General features: G+C 44.2%; 1 protein-coding gene across 2 annotated transcripts in view; it reads right to left on the reverse strand.

The window, feature by feature from the left end:
* Positions 1-19,929, reverse strand: part of LOC109895752 (neurogenic locus notch homolog protein 1) — a 48,880-nt gene extending 28,951 nt beyond the window's left edge. For both annotated transcript variants that reach the window (XM_031830258.1, XM_031830257.1), the window contains exons 1-4: positions 19,679-19,929; positions 16,267-16,348; positions 1,708-1,970; positions 1,138-1,476 (exon numbers count right to left, since the gene is read on the reverse strand). In XM_031830258.1, the coding sequence (XP_031686118.1) occupies positions 1,138-1,476; positions 1,708-1,970; positions 16,267-16,348; positions 19,679-19,736 (742 nt within the window). In that variant the 5' untranslated portion in view covers positions 19,737-19,929. The remainder of the gene's footprint in view (positions 1-1,137; positions 1,477-1,707; positions 1,971-16,266; positions 16,349-19,678) is intronic.
* Between the last annotated feature and the right edge of the window lie 1,420 nt (positions 19,930-21,349).

Genomic DNA, 21,349 nt, shown 5'->3' on the forward strand with positions numbered 1-21,349 from the left:
AACTGTTACCATGCACCTGCAACAAAGATAGCTCAAATGTGCGAGTGCCTTTTGAATTTTGAAGTAAATTTAAGTCAAAACTGTAACTCGGCCACTCAGGAACATTCACTGTCTTCTTGGTAAGCAACTCCAGTGTAGATTTGGTCTTGTGTTTTAGGTTATTGTCCTGCTGAAAGGTGAATTCATCTCCAAGGATCTGGTGGAAAGCAGACTGAACCAGGTTTTCCTCTAGGATTTTGCCTGTACTTAGTTCCATTCCGTTTCTTTTTTATTCTGAAAAACTCCCCAGTCCTTAACTATTACAAGCAAACACATAACATGATGCAGCCACCACTATGCTTGGAAATATGGAGAGTGCTACTCAGTAATGTGTTGTATTGGATTTGCCCCAAACATAACCCTGTATTCAGAACAAAAAGTAAATTGTTTTGCCACATGTTTTGCAGCATTACTTTAGTGCCTTGTTGCAAACAGGGTGCTTGTCATTTAGGTTAGTACTGTGGAGTAACTACAATGTTGTCAATCCATCCTTAGTTTTCTCCTGTCACAGCCATTCAACTCTGTAACTGTTTTAAAGTCACCATTGGTGAAATCCCTAGGCGGTTTCCTTCCTCTCCGGCAACTGTGTTAGGAGGGACAACTGCATCTTTGTAGTGACTGGGTATATTGATACACCATCCAAAGTGTAATTAATAACTTCATCATGCTCAAAGTGATATTCAATGTCTGTTTTTTTATTTGTACCCATCTACCAATAGGTGCCCTTCTTTGTGAGGCATTGGAAAACCTCCCTGGTCTTTGTGGTTCAATCTATGTATGTGTGGGGTAGCCATTCAAAAATCATGTTAAATACTATTTTTGTACAAAGAGTGAGTCCATGCAACTTATTATGTGACTTGAACGTATTTAGGCTTGCCATAACAAAGGGATTGAATACTTATTGACTCAAAAAAACGTCAGCTTTTCATTTTTAATTCAACGTAAATCCACTTTGACAGTGACCAAAAATCTCAATTTAATCCATTTTAAATTCAGGCTGTAAAATAACATTTTGAAAAGGGGTATAAATACTTTCTGAAGTAAATGTAGGCTTGGGCCCATAGGGGATCAGATGGGACAACATTAACAGAGCAGTACCTGGCACACAGGAGCATTCGTAGGTGGTGTCTCCCTTCTGGACGCAGGTGGCCCCGTTGTGGCAGGGGGAGGGGTTGCACGGTAGGTAGCGGGTATCGCAGTGCTTGCCCGTATACTCCTGGGGACACTGGCAGCGGTAGGTTCCTACCTCGTTCACACACACGCCTCCATTCTTGCAGGGTGAGGGGTTTTGGGCACACTCATTGACGTCCTGCTTGCAGGTCTGGCCGTAGAAGAAGGGGGTGCAGGAGCAGATGTAGTGGGACTCGAAGGGGGTGCACTGCCCGCCGTTGGCACAGGGGTTAGAGGCACAGGGGTCTGCCTGCTGGCACTGCTTACCTGAAAGAGACAGACACACATCGTGTAAATGAAATCAGGATTTTGATCTTTATTTACATACGTAGCACCTTGTTTCTTTTCATGTGCTACAATTAGTTGTAACCAGGGTCAGTTTCAATATTTGAAAGAACATAAGACCGGTTAGTAATGTTATTTTTTACTACTAGACTGTGCAGCTTTCCCCTCCAGTATTCTGACTACAGTGTGAGTAGTAAATATGACCGTGTTTACCAGACCAGCCAGGAGGACATCTACACTTGTACTCTTTGAGGTTGACCAGGTCGCAAGTGCCACCGTTCCGGCAGGGTAAACTGAGGCAGGCATTGTCGATGGGCGTCAGACATAGGCGGTCCGTGAAGCCTGGCCGGCAGAAACACGTGAATTCCACTGAATTCCCACGGGGCACCATGCGACACGAGCCGCCATTTTTACATGAAGAGTAGGTGCAGGGGTCCTGATGCTGACACCTGTTCCCCACGTATCCATCCCGACATCTGGAAAGAGAGAGAGAGAGAGAGAGAGGCGGATTGAGTCAGAAAGATAATAATAAGCACTAAGTAAGGGTTGAGGAAAAGTTGTATTCAACAGGTGTGGACAGGCAACAAAAGCCATGGCACTGTATTTGTTTGTTTTTTAAATTAACGAGTCAAGCATGTGTGTGGCCAGTACAATGCAACCTGTCTTTGTCTTGTTTTAATAGACGGACGATATGGGAACACAGCAAGAGTGAACGCGAAACACCTACTAGTTGTCATCCACTCTTACTTTCACCTCTGATGTTTTCAGAGGTCAGTGCAAACAAGGAGAGGAAGCCACTGAGATGTTCCCACTGTGTGCTCATCAATATAGACCTTCAGCAGCCTGGGAAACAGGCTCAGCCTGACACTAACTAAGTAACTAACTAGTAACTAACTAGTCCCTGCTCTGAGGGCTCAGTCAGGATGTTCTCTCTGTCCTGCCCACTGTTTTAACTACACGGCAACGCAGCCATGAGAAACTATGCAGCTAAACAGCACATTTTCCTTGTCACTGTTGTCCTTTCAGACAACGTGTTTAAGGCCATAAAACCCTGACTGCAGGATATGGGGGGCAAGGGGGTGGGACAGGGGGCATCATCCACCCCTGTGATGTTTCTCACAGGTCCTCTTAGAGTCATAAAGTGGCCCCCAGCAAACGGTTCCCAGAGATAATGAGAGAAGTGAAATTCCACAGTGTGCCATCACAGCAGCAAGATTTGTGACCTGTTGCCACAAGAAAACGGGCAACCAGTGAAGAACAAACACCATTGTAAACACAACCAATATTTATGTTTATTTATTTCCCTTTTGTACGTACTATTTGCACACTGGTTACAACATTGTACATAACCATAATATAACATTTGAAATGTCTATTCTTTTCAAACTTTTGTGAGTGTAATGTTTACTGTTCCTTTCTGATTGTTTATTTGACTTTTTGTTTCTTATCTATTTAACTTGCTTTGGGAACGTAAACATATGTTTCCTACGCCAATGAAGCCCTTCGAATCGAAATTGAATTGAGAGGGAACGAGAGAAGGAGAGAGGAAGAGAGCGGGGGTCGGCGGGGATGGATTCGCACATTTACTATTACAATGACAGGGCTTGGAGAGTCCCCCGAGGCAACACAAGGTCAACTCCCAACAAAGAGCCACACACACACACACACACACACACACACACACACACACACACACACACACACACACACACACACACACACACACACACACACACACACACACACACACACACACACACACACACACACACACACACACACACACACACACACACAGAGAGGTGGTCAGGGTCCAAGGAAAGAGATAACCCACCACTCTATCTAGGGCCTCACTGCTACCAAATGCTCCCATTTGTCACCCAGGGGGTTTCTGTACTGTTTTCCACATGTTTGGATGGTGAGGGTTGTTGGTCATTGTGGATAGACTGACTCCATTCATCAACACTACACAACAACATTGAGCTGAACTCTGATGAGCTGACTGAATTCTTGTACATAATCCGGTCTCATTTTTGACAAAGGTAGCCCCATGGCCCACATCAACAGCTCTTAGCAAGAAATATGCTCCACTCCACTCCTTTTTTTCCCAGCGCTCATTCATTCAAAGGACAAGGCCGTGTCTATGCCCGTCTTTGAACTCAGAGCTAACATTATGGAGAGTTCAAAGCAGTGTTCCTCCACCTCAATGCCCTGTATTCTTCTACTGTATAGAGTCTTTCTCTCTCTCGCTCTCTGACAGCCAGAGACAAGGGATATAGAGAGATAGCAAACTCTAGAGCCACACAGACACTGTTGGGTATCAGTTATCCTCCTAGTGAAACGTTCGCTAATTCATTGTCAATTCCCCCAGGGCAAAACATAAAGAAACATTTAACACAAAAAACGACGTTTTAAGTGAGAAGTCGGGATTGGTCTGAAGCCCGAAAAATGAAGGAAATTCAAATGAAAGACAATACAGAGCCCCCAAAAAGCTGAGTCCTTTCCATTGGAGGCTGATGTTGTTTTCGCTCTCCAGTTGCAACTAGTATTGTATTCATTTACATCGTTAATAGTTGTTGATTATAGCTACTGTGTCTCATTCTGGGGGATTCCATAATGTAACAACGTCTCAGCAACCTTTAAACACCATTAAAAGTTCTGTCACTCCAAAATACTATCACATAGTTGTCTATAAGTCTATTACTATTGGCCCTAAGGGGGCTAACTAAATCACCTCCCCAAACATTCCCAGGGGGCCGTTGGTTGTGTGAGCAGGGCTGGGGGCCCGGGGCCAAGCAGAGGCCCCCTGTGGGGACAGACGTGTGTTTAGACAGGGTCTCTCTCTCACGGGATTAGGGTGGCCAGGGAAAGAAAACATCACATGCTAGGCTGGGCACTAGCTACACAAACATGAAGGGCCTGATGGCATGTCACGCTGCTTTAATGCTAGGCTAGGCTACCTCTGGTTTCCAATCACTGGGAAATACTAGAGAATCATCCATCTTGGGTTACAGGGAGCATGCTTGTCAGGATGTTTTATTCTAGAGAGATATAGAGAGCGAAGGAGGAGAAAAGGCCATTTACCAAAATCCCAACATTGCCATATGCTATTTGAGGACTATTCTAAATCTAAACATGATCAAATGTATTTTCCTGTGGTGAGAAGAACACATGCTCAGTTCATCCTTGTTCTCCAGAGTTTCACTACAAGCCCTTCAATTGTTCAGATAATTCGCTATCTTTTTTAAATTATGACAGAGATGTAGAAGCATTCTGCCAGCTAGGATTCATAGCAATGCAGTTCTGAAATAGTGGGGGTCTATAAGCCAACCCAGGTCTCCCAGAGAGGGACACAGAGCAGACATAGCGGGAGCCTGGTGCTGGGGTCGTGAGGCGGGGCATGCGTCACACTCTGAGCCATCGTTCCCAAAAGGCTGCAGCGACGGAGCAGGTGCGCATGTAAATGAGGGGACGGCAGCTGCTGCCTGGCCAGCGCCCCCCCCCCCCCCCCCCCCACCCTTCAGCAGTGGAGGGGGTAGGATGAGTGGCTCCATTGTTTCTCCTACCCATTCAGATCTAACCACAGGCAGGCCAGGCCGGGAGCCTCCAAGCTGAGAGTGTGCATTCAGCTGGTAAACCTTCTCCTCTCTGTTCCTTCTCTGTCCACAAACAAGTTTTTCCTCTCTCTCCATCAGACTCATCCCTGGCCTCTCTCTCTCTCTCTCTCTCTCCATCAGACTCATCCCTGGCCTCTCTCTCTCTCTCTCTCTCCATCGGGCTCATCCCTGGCCTCTCTCTCTCTCTCTCTCTCTCTCTCTCTCTCTCTCTCTCCATCGGGCTCATCCCTGGCCTCTCTCTCTCTCTCTCTCCATCGGGCTCATCCCTGGCCTCTCTCTCTCTCTCTCTCCATCAGACTCATCCCTGGCCTCTCTCTCTCCCTCTCTCTCTCTCCATCGGGCTCATCCCTGGCCTCTCTCTCTCTCTCTCTTTCTCTCTCTCCATCGGGCTCATCCCTGGCCTCTCTCTCTCTCTCTCTCTCTCCATCGGGCTCATCCCTGGCCTCTCTCTCTCTCTCCATCAGACTCATCCCTGGCCTCTCTCTCTCCCTCTCTCTCTCTCTCTCCATCAGACTCATCCCTGGCCTCTCTCTCTCTCTCTCTCTCTCTCTCTCCATCGGGCTCATCCCTGGCCTCTCTCTCTCTCCATCAGACTCATCCCTGGCCTCTCTCTCTCCCTCTCTCTCTCTCTCCATCGGGCTCATCCCTGGCCTCTCTCTCTCTCTCTCTTTCTCTCTCCATCAGGCTCATCCCTGGCCTCTCTCTCTCCATCAGACTCATCCCCGGCCTCTCTCTCTCTCTCCATCGGGCTCATCACTGGCCTCTCTCTCTCTCCATCAGGCTCATCCCTGGCCTCTCTCTCTCTCCATCGGGCTCATCCCTGGCCCCTCTCTCTCTCTCCATCAGACTCATCCCTGGCCTCTCTCTCTCTCTCCATCGGGCTCATCCCTGGCCTCTCTCTCTCTCTCTCTCCATCAGACTCATCCCTGGCCTCTCTCTCTCTCTCCATCGGGCTCATCCCTGGCCTCTCTCTCTCTCTCTCTCCATCAGACTCATCCCTGGCCCTCTCTCTCTCTCCATCGGGCTCATCCCTGGCCTCTCTCTCTCTCTCTCTCCATCGGGCTCATCCCTGGCCTCTCTCTCTCTCTCTCTCCATCGGGCTCATCCCTGGCCCTCTCTCTCTCTCCATCGGGCTCATCCCTGACCTCTCTCTCTCTCTCTCTCCATCGGGCTCATCCCTGGCCCTCTCTCTCTCTCCATCAGACTCATCCCTGGCCTCTCTCTCTCTCCATCAGACTCATCCCTGGCCTCTCTCTCTCTCTCTCCATCGGGCTCATCCCTGGCCCTCTCTCTCTCTCCATCGGGCTCATCCCTGGCCTCTCTCTCTCTCTTTTTGGTCCTTCAATCGGTCTTCTTTTCACTTCCTCCTTATGGAGCCTTCGTACGGCTGACCGTCCTTTTACTCCCCCCTCCTCAATATACCTTCTTTCGCTCTAGTTTACGCTAATTGTTTTCCCCCACTCTCTCTTTTCATGGCGTCCATAGGGTTGTCTGCTTTTGTAAGCTACCATATTAGGATTTATGACTCTCTCTCGACTGGGCCTTGGCTCCAAAAACCTCAAAGTCTGGGCCTGGGTGTTACTTTTCACTGGTCAACCCAAGCATACTTAAACGATGCAGAGAGAGACAAACAAAAGCTGTCTGAAAGCAAGGAAATTGAACTGGTTTTGGAGGAGGGGGTGGGATGGAGAGTTAGTGGGAAGCCAGTGAACAGAGGAGGTTGCTGGTTTGGAAGGAATGTTGGTGTTTACTCTAAACCCCCCCCCCCCCCCCTCTCCTGTCCCTATCCCTGAACCACAGTCCTCAATGGAGGCTCTTGGCAGCCTCACTTTACAGGGCTATGCAAAAACTCACACCAGCTTTTTAAACCAGGCCCAGACCTGCCTGTTCATCACAAACAGCCCAATGTCTCACACTGGGGCCTCAAAGACAAATACATAAAGCACCCACTCCTCTGCCTCGGTCCACGTGGCCCCGCTGCTCAAACACACTCTGGCCCTGGCGTTTGAACAGAGTCAACCTCAGCACGCGCTAGCCAAGAATGCTAACCGTTTGCTCTTTAACTTGGCGAGAGGTCGACGAATAGGCGAATAGCCGTTTTACAGGACACACACGGCTAACCGTCTTAAATGGCTCACACAGACTATAAAAGGGAAAAACAAAAAGACACACAACTACTCTTGTAATTTGAACCGTTCAAAACAAACAGTGAAAGGCAGCTGCTACAACAGACTCCTGGCCACGTCATCCAGAGAACGCTAATCTTGGCAGCAGGTAAACTATCTGCTAGAAAAGTTCAATAAAGAACAGCTGAAAAGAGGAGAAGAATCAGAAGCTGTTCAAATATCAGGTGTGCAGCAGGCCCGGAGTGATGTTGTATAACACAGGGGCACCTCTGTAATCAGGCTGATACTGTTGTTGTTATCCTGTGACTGTCGTCCCTCCCTGCCTGCCCCAGTAGCCTCCACTGTCCTGCTGAGATTGCTTTTCTTCCTGGCCACCAGTAGCCCGTGGCAAAGGGTCTGTGTGTGTGTGCTCGTGTGTGTGTTTGTGTGCGTCTGTGCTGCAGTGTGCAGCGGGCGGCTGAGGATCAGCCCAGGCGGAGAGCAGATGTTGTCATGACACCTGACCTCGGGAGCAGACACCACTCTGGGGGGTTTCTCCACTGTTGGGCCAATCTGCCATCTGTCACTCTCGGAGGTCACCATGCACAGAAAGGCACTGTGCTTTGAAGACACACCGGCACGCAGGCGTACACATGAACACACACACGCATATATAGACACACACACACACGCACAGAGACGTACAGGCTCCACTCTTCAATACCAGCCTACGACAGCCATGCAGCCTACCTATGTTCACCATTTACCTACAGTATTGTAGTGTAGTTTCTCTAAAAGGGTCAAACACACAGTGCTGACTAACTGTAATTAGCACAGTGGCCGTCCTATCGCATCTGACCACTGAACATCAGCCGTCATTTTCTACTCATTTCCTGACGATTCAGGGAATGTTGAATCGCAAAACTCAGCAGATGATTAACTGCAGACGGGGGATGTTTAGGTTGGTCTGTCTGCGCTATAAGACAAAAAGAACACTTGACTGTTCCAATGAAACGTTCACCACGACACCATGAACATTTTGAGAATTGAACCTGGCCTGGAGCTAATTCAGTTCTTTTTTTTTCACAGTCCATCTCTCTTTCACATGCCTCCTACCACCTCTCTCTAAACTGCCTCCAGCCTGGAGTCAAACTCTTCGAGGAACACTTTTTTCCCCTGCCTTGTGTTTCTCCACTCTCATTTCCTGGCTGTTTGGTGTCTGTGTCTCTGCTAAGTATCCTTTAGTCTGGCTGATCTGTCTGAAAGCACTCCCCCGGGGCTGTGGTGCTGTGCCTCAGCCCCCCCCCCTCTCTCTAATCGTAGCTTCCCAGCCCACATCTGGTAGTGTTCATTAGAGGCCTGTTTATTTGGCCCTATTACTGACAGAGCCCATGGGAAAGGAACCGCTCCCCCAGGGACACAACACAGAACAAGGGGCAGGAGGAGAGGCAGGGGATGCAGGCAGAGGCAGAAGGGAGATAGGAGGTGCAGGGGAGATATGGCGAGACAGGAACAGGGACAGAGGCTGCCTGGGGGATTTCTGACTCATGCTGCCTTCTCCTACTGACTGGTGGTGGTGTTGCTACTGCCTAGCCTGCTGCTTTACGAGACTGGGAACCTCTTAAGTGATTAAATGTGGCTGAAGGTGTGTGACACGGAAGCAGACCCTGACGGAGTAGTTACTGTACAGAGCTCAGTGTTGTGTTTGGTTGAGGTCTACCTATGAGAACATTTTATGAAGTTTAGGTGATTCAAACAGATGATATTGGCTTTAGTTTAGACCTCATTTCAGACCAATTTAAAAAGGTTTTTTAAAGGACCTCCTTATCACTCCATCCAGAAGAAAGCCATTAACTTATGTTTTGTGTTGTCTTTGTGAGGAGTATCCTGTGTGAATTTGTGTGTGTGAAAGTTCATAGAACACCTGCCGCTGTGAGGCAGTCTTCTGTTTGGAGTTGAATGCGAAAACCACAAGTAATCATGGGTATTATGGAGTGTGCTGCCTTGTGGGTAATGCAAGTCCCTTTTAGTTGTTCAGTTATGATCCACAGACAGACAGGTGGTCGGGCACAAATTCATCAACTGAGGAAATGCTCCTCTATTGTTGTTTTCTCTCCTGCCTCGCTGCACACACACAGATGGCCTCGCTGCACACACACAGATGGCCTCGCTGCACACACACAGATGGCCTCGCTGCACACACACAGATGGCCTCGCTGCACACACACAGATGGCCTCGCTGCACACACACAGATGGCCTCGCTGCACACACACAGATGGCCTCGCTGCACACACACAGATGGCCTCGCTGTCAGTCATATTAGCCGGTGATCAAAATGTATGTGAATGCACCCCTCAGACTCAAATATCTCTAATCCACAGCGTTGAAGTTCCCCAACGTCAAGTCGCTTCAATCCGTCAGAACAGAACAGTCAGCGGCTCAGTTCAGCCCCTCCTTTGCTCCACTGAGGTTTGTGCCAAAGGGAAGCCGACCCGGGCCCGGCGGCCCATGAAAGCCCAGGGCCCTGTGTGATGATATGATCACAGCACCTTTTCTTCCCCCGGTACTTCGAGGCTGTTTCCTGCGTCTGAATGAAAGGATGGGAGTGGGGGGGAGGAGTGGTGGACTAAAATGCAGGGATTCATCTGCCTCGTAGCAAACAGAGGTTGCATTGAAGCATCACTGGCCAGGACAAGGGCTGGCTTTCATTCATGAGTTTCAAGTTCTTTTGGTGTCCACATCACCAACAAACTATCATGGTCCAAACACACCAAGACAGTTGTGAAGAGGGCACGACAACACCTTTTCCCCCTCAGAAGACTGAAAAGATTTTGCATGGATCCCCTGATCCCCAAAAAGTTCTACAGCTGCCCCCATCAAGAGCATTCTGGCCGGTTGCATCACCGCCTGGTATGGCAACTGCTCGGTATCTGACCATAAGGCGCTACAGAGAGTAGTGTGTGCGGCCCAGTACACCACTGGGGCCAAGCTTCCTGCCATCCAGGACCTCTATAATAAGCGGTGTCGAAGGAAGGCCCAAAAAACTGTCAAAGACTCCATACTGTTCTCTCTGTGACTGCACGGCAAGCGGTATCGTAGCGCCAAGTCTAGGACCAAAAGGCTCCTTAACAGCTTCTACCCCCAAGCCATAAGACTGCTGAACAATGAATCAAATGGCCAGCCGGATTACCGACTACCGGTCACTACCACACCACACATGCCAGGGAATGAATGGGCCTGCCTCTTATTTCACTTCAGTCAGAGAGTTTTAACACACACGTAGCTAGGCCATCTAGCTAGCTATCCAAAGGGGAATTCGTTAAAGCCTGGACAAACACTTGAGAGAATGATTATCCGAGGTTATATCAGTTCCAGCTCTTTGAATACAGTGCCTGCAGATTAGAACCTGTCATGGAAACCTTCGTCTCAGGTGCTAACTGGGCTATTTATGTCTTTCTGAAGGAGGGGAGACTGGCTGTTACTGCAGAAGACGTATTTCTAAAGGCAAGCAGGCTCGCAGACAGGCAGCACAGGGGACATCTATGCTAAGGTGTGACTCCCCAAATACTGCGGCCTCAACTCAGCATGCATCATCACATCAAAGACTTCTCATCAGGCAAAATGTATGCACTACATAGGGAATAGGGCCCCATTTTGGACACAACCTGAGTACAGGACAGGTTGATGAGTGACAGACAGACAGCAATATTGCTCAAAATACCCTGGCTCAGTCTCATCCATACCACATCACTTCCAAATCTCCCTTCTCCAGTGGGGGACTAAGCCCTCCTCTGAAGCACAAGAGGTCACGTGACTCACTGTATCAATTGCCGGTCCAAAAAAATACAGATATTTTGAGGAGGCTCTTCTGTTTTCCTGCCGACTGAGGCACAGTATGTGAAGCCCTCTCCAGACAGTGCATCTCTCATCTCCCTGGCTGAGGATCTGAAGCTAAGCCCCTTGATTCTAGCCATCCTAGAGTGTGGATCATATCTCTCTCTCTTGGGTTCTTATTGGCCCTACACTGCACTGCTTTCTGTTACTGTCATGTCAGCTTACTAGATGAGAGGCCTCCTTCAGATAAACTACCCTGGCCTGCCCTGATCCCAGTAGCTCTCAATCACCAGTCCAGATATGAGGGAGGACCTCAGTATTCATGGCTTGGAATGTAAAGTAGGCAACCTACAGTACTACACTGGACAAAAATATAACCGTAACATGCAACCATTTCAACGATTTTACTGAGTTACAGTTCATATAAGGAAATCTGTCAATTGAAATAAATGAATTAGGCCCTAATCTATGGATTTCACATGACTGGGAATACAGATATGCATCTGTTGGTCACAGATACCTTTAAAAAAAGGTAGAAGCGTGGATCAGAAAACCAGTCAGTATCTGGTGTGAAGACCATTTGCCTCATGCAGCGCGACACATGTCCTTCACATAGAGTTGATCAGGCTGTTGATTGTGCCCATGTGGAATGTTGTCCCACACCTGTGTAATGATCATGTTGGTCAATCAGCTTCTTGATATGCCACAACTGTCAGGTAGATGGATGATCTTGTCAAATGAGAAATGCTCACTAACAGAGTTGTATATGTGCACAAAAGTTCCAGAGAAATAAGCTTGTTAAGCTTGTTTTTATTTCAGCTCATGAAACATGGGTCCAACACTTCACATGTTGTGTTTATAGTTTTGTTCAGTGGAAATAAAACTGAAGCATTGGATGGCACTTTACCTGGGAATACCACTTGTCTTGACTTCAGAGCGGCATTGTTTTAATTGAGGTGAAGGACGGCCGTGATCCTGTCAGGAATGGGAACATGGCTGTGGAAATACACTTTCTGAATGCTCAGGGAAGGAATTTCATGGAGACCATCAAAACATATAACGTAGCCTATATTATTCAGACAGGCTGCCACACAGACCGACGCCACCAGACCTCACCAACCTGCTCTCTTCCGCTCTCTGTCTCTCTCTCTCTCTCTCTCAATCTAAAGGGCTTTATTGGCAAGGGAAACCGATTTTTACATTGCCAAAGCAAGTTAAATAGATATTAAACAAAAGTGAAATCATCCAAAACTAAACAGTAAACATTACACACAAAAGTTCCAAAGGAATAGAGACATTTCAAATGTCTTAATATGGCTATATACAGTGCTGTAACAATGTGCAAATACTTCAAGTACAAAAGGGAAAATAAACATAAATATGGGCTGTATTTACAGTGTTGTTTGTTCTTCACTCGTTGCCCTTTTCTTGTTGCAACAGGTCACAAATCTTGCTGCTGTGATTGCACACTGTGTTATTTCACCCAATAGATATGGGAGTTTATCAAAATTGGATGTGTTCTAGAATATTTTGTGGGTCTGGGTAATCTAAAGTAAACATGTGTCTCTAATATGGTCATACACTTGGTAGGAGGTTAGGAAGTGCAGCTCAATTTCCACTAGAGGTCGACCGATTCATCGGAATGGCCGATTAATTAGGGCCAATTTCAAGTTTTCATAACAATCGGAAATCTGTATTTTTGGACACCGATTTGGCCCCCCAAAAATATCTATATTTTTTACACCTTTATTTAACTAGGCAAGTCAGTTAAGAACACATACTTATTTTCAATGGCGGCCTAGGAACAGTGGGTTAACTGCCTTGTTCAGGGGCAGAACGACAGATTTTTATCTTGTCAGCTCGGGGATTCAATCTTGCAACCTTACGGTTAACTAGTCCAACACTCTAACCACCTGTCTTACATTGCACTCCACGAGGAGCCTGCCTATTACGCGAAGGCAGTAAGAAGCCAAGGTAAGTTGCTAGCTAGCATTAAACTTATCTTATAAAAAACTCAATCAATCATAATCACTAGTTAACTACACATGGTTACATATAAACGATGCGGTGCGCATTCGCGAAAAAGGACTGTCGTTGCTCCAACGTGTACCTAACCATAAACATCAATGCCTTTCTTAAAATCAATACACAAGTATATATTTTTTTACCTGCAAATTTAGCTAAAATAAATCCAGGTTAGCAGGCAATATTAACCAGGTGAAATTGTGTCACTTCTCTTGCGTTCATTGCAAGCAGAGTCAGGGTATATGCAACAGTTTGGGCCGCCTGGCTCGTTGCGAACTAATTTGCCAGAATTTTACGTAATTATGACATAACATTGAAGGTTGTGCAATGTAACAGGAATATTTAGACTTAGGGATGCCACCCGTTAGATAAAATACAGAACGGTTCCGTATTTCACTGAAAGAATAAACGTTTTGTTTTTGAGATGATAGTTTCCAGATTCGACCATATTAATGACCAAAGGTTCGTATTTCTGTGTGTTATTATGTTCTAATTAAGTCTATGATTTGATAGAGCAGTCTGACTGAGCGATGGTATGCACCAGCAGGCTCGTAAGCATTCATTCAAACAGCACTTTAGTGCGTTTTGCCAGCAGCTCTTTGCAATGCTTCAAGCATTGTGCTGTTTATGACTTCAAGCCTATCAACTCTCAAGTTTAGGCTGGTGTAACCGATTTGAAATGGCTAGCTAGTTAGCGGGGTGCGCATTAATAGCGTTTCAAATGTCACTCACTCTGAGACTTGGAGTAGTTGTTTCCCTTGCTCTGCATGGGTAACGCTGCTTTGAGGGTGGCTGTTGTCGATGTGTTCCTGGTTCGAGCCCAGGTAGGAGCGAGGAGAGGGACGGAAGCTATAGTGTTACACTGGCAATACTAAGGTGCCTATAAGAACATCCAATAGTCAAAGGTATATGAAATACAAATCGTATAGAGAGAAATAGTCTTATAATTCCTATTTCTATTCCTAACTACAACCTAAAACTTCTTACCTGGGAATATTGAAGACTCATGTTAAAAGGAACCACCAGCTTTCATAAGTTCTCATGTTCTGAGCAAGGAACTTAAACGTTAGCTTTCTTACATGGCACACATTGCACTTCTCCGACACTTCTCCGACACTTTGTTTTTGCATTATTTAAACCAAATTGAACATGTTTCATTATTTATTTGAGGCTAAATTCATTTTATTCATGCATTATATTAAGTAAGTGTTCATTCAGTATTGTTGTAATAGTCATTATTACAAATAAATAAATAAAATAAATCAGCCGATTAATCGGTATCGGCGTTGAAAAATCATAATCGGTCGACATCTAGTTTCCACCTCATTTTGTGGCGGTGTGCACATAGCCTGTCTTCTCTTGAGAGTTAGGTCTGCCTCTCTCAGTAGCAATGCTCACTGAGTCTGTATCTCTCTCATCAAACCTCCAATATGAGGCCTTGGGTCTACTGTATCTTATGGGTTCATGGGTCTTCATTAGACCTAATTTATAACCTGAAAAGACTGAAGGGATCATGCCAATTAACCCACCTGGATGTGGTCAGTCCTCCAGGCATTAACTTATGTTGTCAACAATTCAGTAGGACCTGCCACACAATTCTTTGATTTTTAAAAGACAAAGCAAGCCAGTTTAGCCTACATGGTGAGAAACGCTTGAACATTCAGTGGAAGATTGTGAAACTAGCAGCGTTGTTGACATTAAGCCACGGTATTCGAATTGGATTCATCTGATAGGGTGCACTTAGCTTGCTCTGCTGAATGTTCCCATTTTAGTCATCATTTTTCACATCACAGCACTGTTTAAAGTTTGTCCAAACATACTGTATACCCATAAACAAACATTTCCAGCATTGAACACTAGAGAAGACACAACACAACCTCTGACCTCTGCCTGTACATTCCAGACACATTGTGGGATTGTTAACTCTCGTTACCGTGGGATAATACAAAAAATGAAGGCATAGTAAAAGACACACAAAAGGAAGGCGTAGTAAAAAAAAAAAAAGATATCAGCTCTCTCCAAAAAATGTGGTGCTCCAGTCTACCAGGCCACTAATCACAATCTCCATGTTTAATTAGGAGAGTCTGAGGACAGTGGCAGGCACAATGATGGCTTTGTGGCCCAAAAAGGGGGGGCGAAACACTGCCAGACACAATTAAGATGTGGCCCAGAGCCAAAATGGCTGCCTGGGCCTGCAGGAGCCAAGAGCCCGACCTGCCCTGATTGAACCTCTGCGCTAGTCCAGTTTCATCCCACTCCACTACAGCTCAGTAAGGCAACACTGGCACTCAAGTAACAGGCTGGAAACAGAGCCAATGTTCAGGTAGCCTTTGTGCAACAGGGGTAAGAGGGGTCAGGGGACAATAGACGTTCTACATGTCGTTGATGTAGAAGAGCTACTGAACGCTTTGTATTGACCTGCTCATTTCACTTTAAAAATGGAGAACAACAACAACCTCAGATATGCATTACAACTTGTTTACTAATTTACAGTCTCTTTATGTATCTGTTCACAATTATGAAACCATCCAGTCTAATTACCCTCTACATCCATCTGTCCTTCAGATGAAAATCTCTCAAGAGAGAGAAAGCCCATTCAACAATCAACAGGGGGACAAAACCCTTGAGCAGGGGGAGCGGGGGGAAGGACAGGGGCTGCAGCCAGAACTCACTGGGAAGCATCACCCAGATTAGTCACACAGAATTCATCTGACTGGAGAACAATGGCCGCCGAGCTTCTGGCAAAGCCCAGCTGTCGCTCCGTGAAAGAAAAGAGAAACAAGATTTAGGACTAAGAGTGAGTGTCTCCAACAGAGACTTCTGCTGGAGAGAGGGGAGAGGGAGCCTGCATTCAGTAGCAGTGGGCTGGGCTGAGCAGGCTGCGAGACACACAGACACAGCGACCCCCCCCCCCCCGGTGCAGTCCTCTTCAAAACCCACACATCTCATTCATTCGCTGGCCCAGGCCTAGGTTGTAATTGTCTTCCAAGAATAGGCATGTGCTACTCTCTTAGATGACTGAAAATGCCTTCAGAGGCCCAAGCTAGGCCTCAACTCAACATCATCAAATGAAACAACTTCATGTTCTTGGATATGTCATTTACTAAATGCTCTCTGGAATGTATAATATGTATTTGATGCAGGAGTTTGCTGTGCATATTTACCTCATGTAAAGGGATTTGAAACTTACTTGCACTCTCCATTTCCATCAGCCGTGGCCTCACACCTCCCCAGGTTCAAACACGACTCGGTGGACATAGAGCATCTTAGGCCTGCAAACAGAACGAGTCAATACAACTCACACACAACCTCTTAATTATTTTCACAATTGAAGAGGAGATTTTGATAAATCAGTCATCAATGGATGGTTTTTGGAAAAGCAACAAGACGGGAACAAAATAACATCCAAATGCTTGAGCATTAAACAGCAGAAATATCCTTCATGATGACGATTGTAAGGACTAGGTGTGACTACTGCCACCTTGAAGTGCAGTTTGTGGTGAATGGGACTTGACACACTGGTAGGCGCATTCTTCCTTTTGCAGCTGTCCCAAAGAATGTACAATATTTGGGGAGTAACATAGCGCTGCAAAATGATTCTGTGTAACTCGACTCAAACCTGCCTCAATGGTTAAGGCTTGAATTGTCATATTCCTAGGCTGAACAGTGAACTTTCTTGCAAACGCAGAGCGAATGGCGCAAGCCGCATCTGAGAGCACAACGGTTAGTGTTATCCAGGATCCTATGATGACAATACAATGTCCTGCCTGGCTATCTGTAAATACAAAATTCATGTGAAGGTGCAATATGCAGAAATCGCTCCACCATTTCCTGGTAGCAAAAATTCTAATTGTTTGCCTAATTTCAGTTTATGTGACAAGACAAGAATTTATAGTGTAGAAAATCATTGTACCATCTAAAGCGCTGTGAAATATATTTTCAATAACCAAAAATATTTTATTTTGTAAGCATAGAATAGAACTGTAAGCATAGAATAGATCTACTGCTTCTTAGACTTGATTTCAATGAGAATGACAGATCTATAACCACAAAGTCACATATCCTCCTGAGATCCATAATTTGTGTCCTCCAGTGGATATCAGATCTTGGTCCGTACCTGAGGCCATACAAGCCACTTTATTGAGTCCTGTTGTCCCCTTGAGAGGACGTCCTTGCCAACTTTATCTTCCTGGTTCTAAAAAGTACTGTCTGCTTCACATTTTATGGATATGTAAAAAGTATGTGTAATTATAAATTATAATTTTTGTGAGTTTGATATTTAAATTGTTTCTAGTAAGTGAACATCTCAGGAATAATTCAGTGAGTAGTCAGGACTGTGTCACGTTAAATAATAGTCAAATAAGAGCAGGACATGTCCTCTGTAGTGGACACCTGGATACCGCAACTATGTTTTTCACCTACTGTACCCATTGACTGTAATGTAAATGTTATCATATTTACGTCCTAATGACCACGAAAGAGGACAATTTTGCACTTCAAATAACTGATAAACAACATTTAAAAATAATAATAATCTTGGTAACATGTTTTCGTTCTTCACCCCAAACACTTATTTACATGTATATACAGTACCAGTCAAAATTTTGGACACACCTACTTATTCATGGGTTTTTCTTTATTAAGACATCAAAACCATGAAATAACACATAGGGAATCATGTTGTATCTCAAAATATATTTTAGATTCTTCAAAGTTGCCGCCCATTGCCTTGATGACAGCTTTGCACGCTCTTGGTATTCTCTCAACCAGCCAAGAGTGTGCAAAGCTGTCATCAAAGCAAAGGGTGGCTACTTTGAAGAATCTCAAATATAAAATATATTTTGATTTGTTTAACACTTTTTTTGGTTACTACTTGATTCCATATGTGTTATTTCATAGTTTAGTGTTGATGTCTTCACTATTATTCTACAATGTAGAAAATAGTAAATATGAAGAAAAACCCTTGAATGAGTAGTTGTGTCCAAACTTTTGACTGGTACTGTATATATATATATATATATATATCAGTACCATACAGTTGAAGTCGGAAGTTTACATACACTTAGGTTGGAGTCATTAAAACTCGTTTTTCAACCAATCCACAAATTTCTTGTTAACAAACTATAGATTTTGCAAGTCGGTTGAGACATCTATTTTGTGCATGACACAAGTCATTTTTCCAACAATTGTTTACAGACAGATTATTTCACTTATAATTCACTGTATCACAATTCCAGTGGGTCAGAAGTTTACATACACTAAGTTGACTGTGCTTTTAAACAGAGATTAATGTATTTGGTGCAGAGATTAATGTATTTGGTGCAGAGATTAATTAATTTGGTGCGAAACGTGCAGATCAATCTCAGAACAATAGCAAAGGACCTTGTGAAGATGCTGGAGGAAACAGGTAGAAAAGTATCTATATCCACAGTAAAATGAGTTCTATATCGACATAACCTGAAAGGCTGTTCAGCAAGGAAGAAGCCACTGCTCCAAAACTGCCATAAAAAAAGACAGACTACGGTTTGCAACTGCACATGGGGACAAATATCGTACTTTTTGGAGAAATGTCCTGTTTGGCCATAATGAACATTGTTATGTTTGGAGGAAAAAGGGGGAAGTTTGCAAGTCGAAGAACACCATCCCAACTGTGAAGCACGGGAGTGGCAGCATCATGTTGTGGGGGTGCTTTGCTGCAGGAGGGACTAGTGCACTTCACAAAATAGATGGCTTCGTGAGGCAGGAAAATTGTGTGGATATATTGAAGCAACATCTCAAGATGTTAAAGCTTGGTCACAAAGGGGTCTTCCAAATGGACAATGACCCCAAGCATACTTCCAAAGTTGTGGCAAAATGGCTTAAGGACAACAAAGTCAAGGTATTGGAGTGGCCATCACAAAGCCCTGACCTCAATCCTATAGAAAATGTGTGGGCAGAAGGCTACCCGAAACGTTTGACCCAAGTTAAACAATTTAAAGTCAATGCTACCAAATACGAATTGAGTGTATGTAATCATTTTCTCTACTATTATTCTGACATTTCACATTCCTAAAATGAAGTGGTGATCCTAACTGACCTAAAACAGGCATTTATTACTAGGATTAAACTGAGTTTAAATGTTTTTGGCTAAGGTGTATGTAAACTTCCGACTTCAGCTGTGATATATATATATATATATATATATATATATATATATATATATATATATATATATATATATATATAAATTAGTGCACAGTAAATGCTGATATATATATAAATAATCGGGTCTCATGAGCATATTGCAAAGAAAGAAAACTGATGCTGGAATATATTCTTAACTGTCACATTTTAAAACGCAATTTTAAGTAATGCCCTCAAAAATAAGATGCCTTTGAAGTTCGAATGCAACAAGTGCAACATTCTGACATCGTTCTACAATCAATGTCACTTCTTCCCATTTGTTCTTCCCTGCACATCAGTATTTACTGTGCACTAATACGATTTTATGAGTGAACTCATGGAAAACATCTACGTAATAAATGTACAATTTCACTTATTTTATGAATTTTTATCCACTGTGTATCGAACAAAACACGGTTGACTATTGTTATTGCACTTACCTCGTGTTAGAGCAATAAGCGACAACAGGAAAGTTAGTTTCACAAAGAAATGATGCATTCCTTCTTTTCTGATTTAAAATTGATGTATAATTCCAATTGGAGTTATCATAGATCCTGTTAATTTTCCTCTTCGACAGTTTAAAAAAACGTCCAATTCATCATTTCATAGATCCAAAAAAGTAAACGTTTGCGGCGTGTCTCTAAACTTCGTACATGCGATGTTTTCACTCCAGCTTCGGAGTTGTAAATGACTCAATTCCCGTAACCACATATAGGGGCGTTATGGTTCCGCGCCACTAGGTCTACTTCGCCCACGACAGCTATTCATTATTTTATTTAATCTATAAATGTTCTGAGGAGCACTGGGAAAATACGCACACCCTGTAAAGCTATAAAAGTAGCACCTTTAAATATATATATATATATATCCCAGGCGTTTCCTGTTGGTAGATTTAGCAATCACTGACAAAACAGATACTTTAAAGCGACAGTATGTAGAATTTCCAGTAAATCTAGGCTAATTTCTATTAATAAAAACTTAAATATAACAGAATGAATCCTCAATTAAACCAGGTTGAACAGTTAACCCTTAGTTTGGAAGAATATGTAGTTTGTGTTATGTATGTCTTATGTCATAACCAATTTATAACCAAATTGAGGACATATTCCTACATTGTTTATATTTTTGTTGGTGGCCCACACTTTGATTGTATGCTCATTTTACAGTGCGGCTTTCACATCACTAATATACAAATGTAGATGCGATCTTATCTTTCAGCAGCCCAAGTGAAGGTGTTCTCTGGTTACTATCATTTTCACATACTCAACATACAGACAAAATCATTCTGTTTTGCTCTCAAAGTTGTGGGAAAAGTGTTTGTTTTTCACAGAGGTATGCATGATTAAAATATGTTATCTAGCATGTGAGCCATGATAACAGATCTAATCCTCCATAGCTGGCAAGTAAACGCTGACAGTAGGCCTGAAACAGATACATACATTCTGGTTGTGCTTAATCAGCAAACACAGAGCAGGTCAGATTTCAAATTTATTCCATCCAATGTCACGTTGACGCAAAGTATTATCTATATATTTTTTAAATGCTTTGTTATGGATATGGGCTTTGCAATGCCTAAATATCATGGGTAAAAATCAAGAAGGCCCTTAATGAGAATGTTTTAGTCTTTTTATGGTGACTTTGGTTTCATAGGCTTGTATGTGTATCCTAAATGGGTTGGATCACAATCAGATCGTCAGTACAAATGTCAACTTCCATTCCCAAACGACATTCATTCATTTCAAAATGTTGCATTAATTCATTTGGAACTAATCATAACCAAAAAGAAGGGGAAATATTTGCAACTGGTGTTTTTTTTTATGCCTGCAGGGCTTAATTTGTTCAGTGGGGAATCCATATGTCTGTATGACATTTAAAGGAGCTGCATACGCAACAGGACCTCCAGGTAGAACATCAACCTGGAGTGTGGCATGAGGAAGACTGAAGCCAACTTTGCGGCCCTGGGGCCTGAGAATGGAGAGAAGGGTTGGAAGTGGAGAGAATGGAGAGAATGGTAAAGGAGTAGTGAAGGGTTGTGGGAGAATATGATGGAGAGAAGGTAAAGTGGTTGAGGAGGTGGCGATGGTGACAAAAAAACAGCAATAACAACCTGT

This window comes from Oncorhynchus kisutch, linkage group LG8, assembly GCF_002021735.2.
Source record: "Oncorhynchus kisutch isolate 150728-3 linkage group LG8, Okis_V2, whole genome shotgun sequence".
Classification (NCBI taxonomy): Eukaryota; Metazoa; Chordata; class Actinopteri; order Salmoniformes; family Salmonidae; genus Oncorhynchus; species Oncorhynchus kisutch.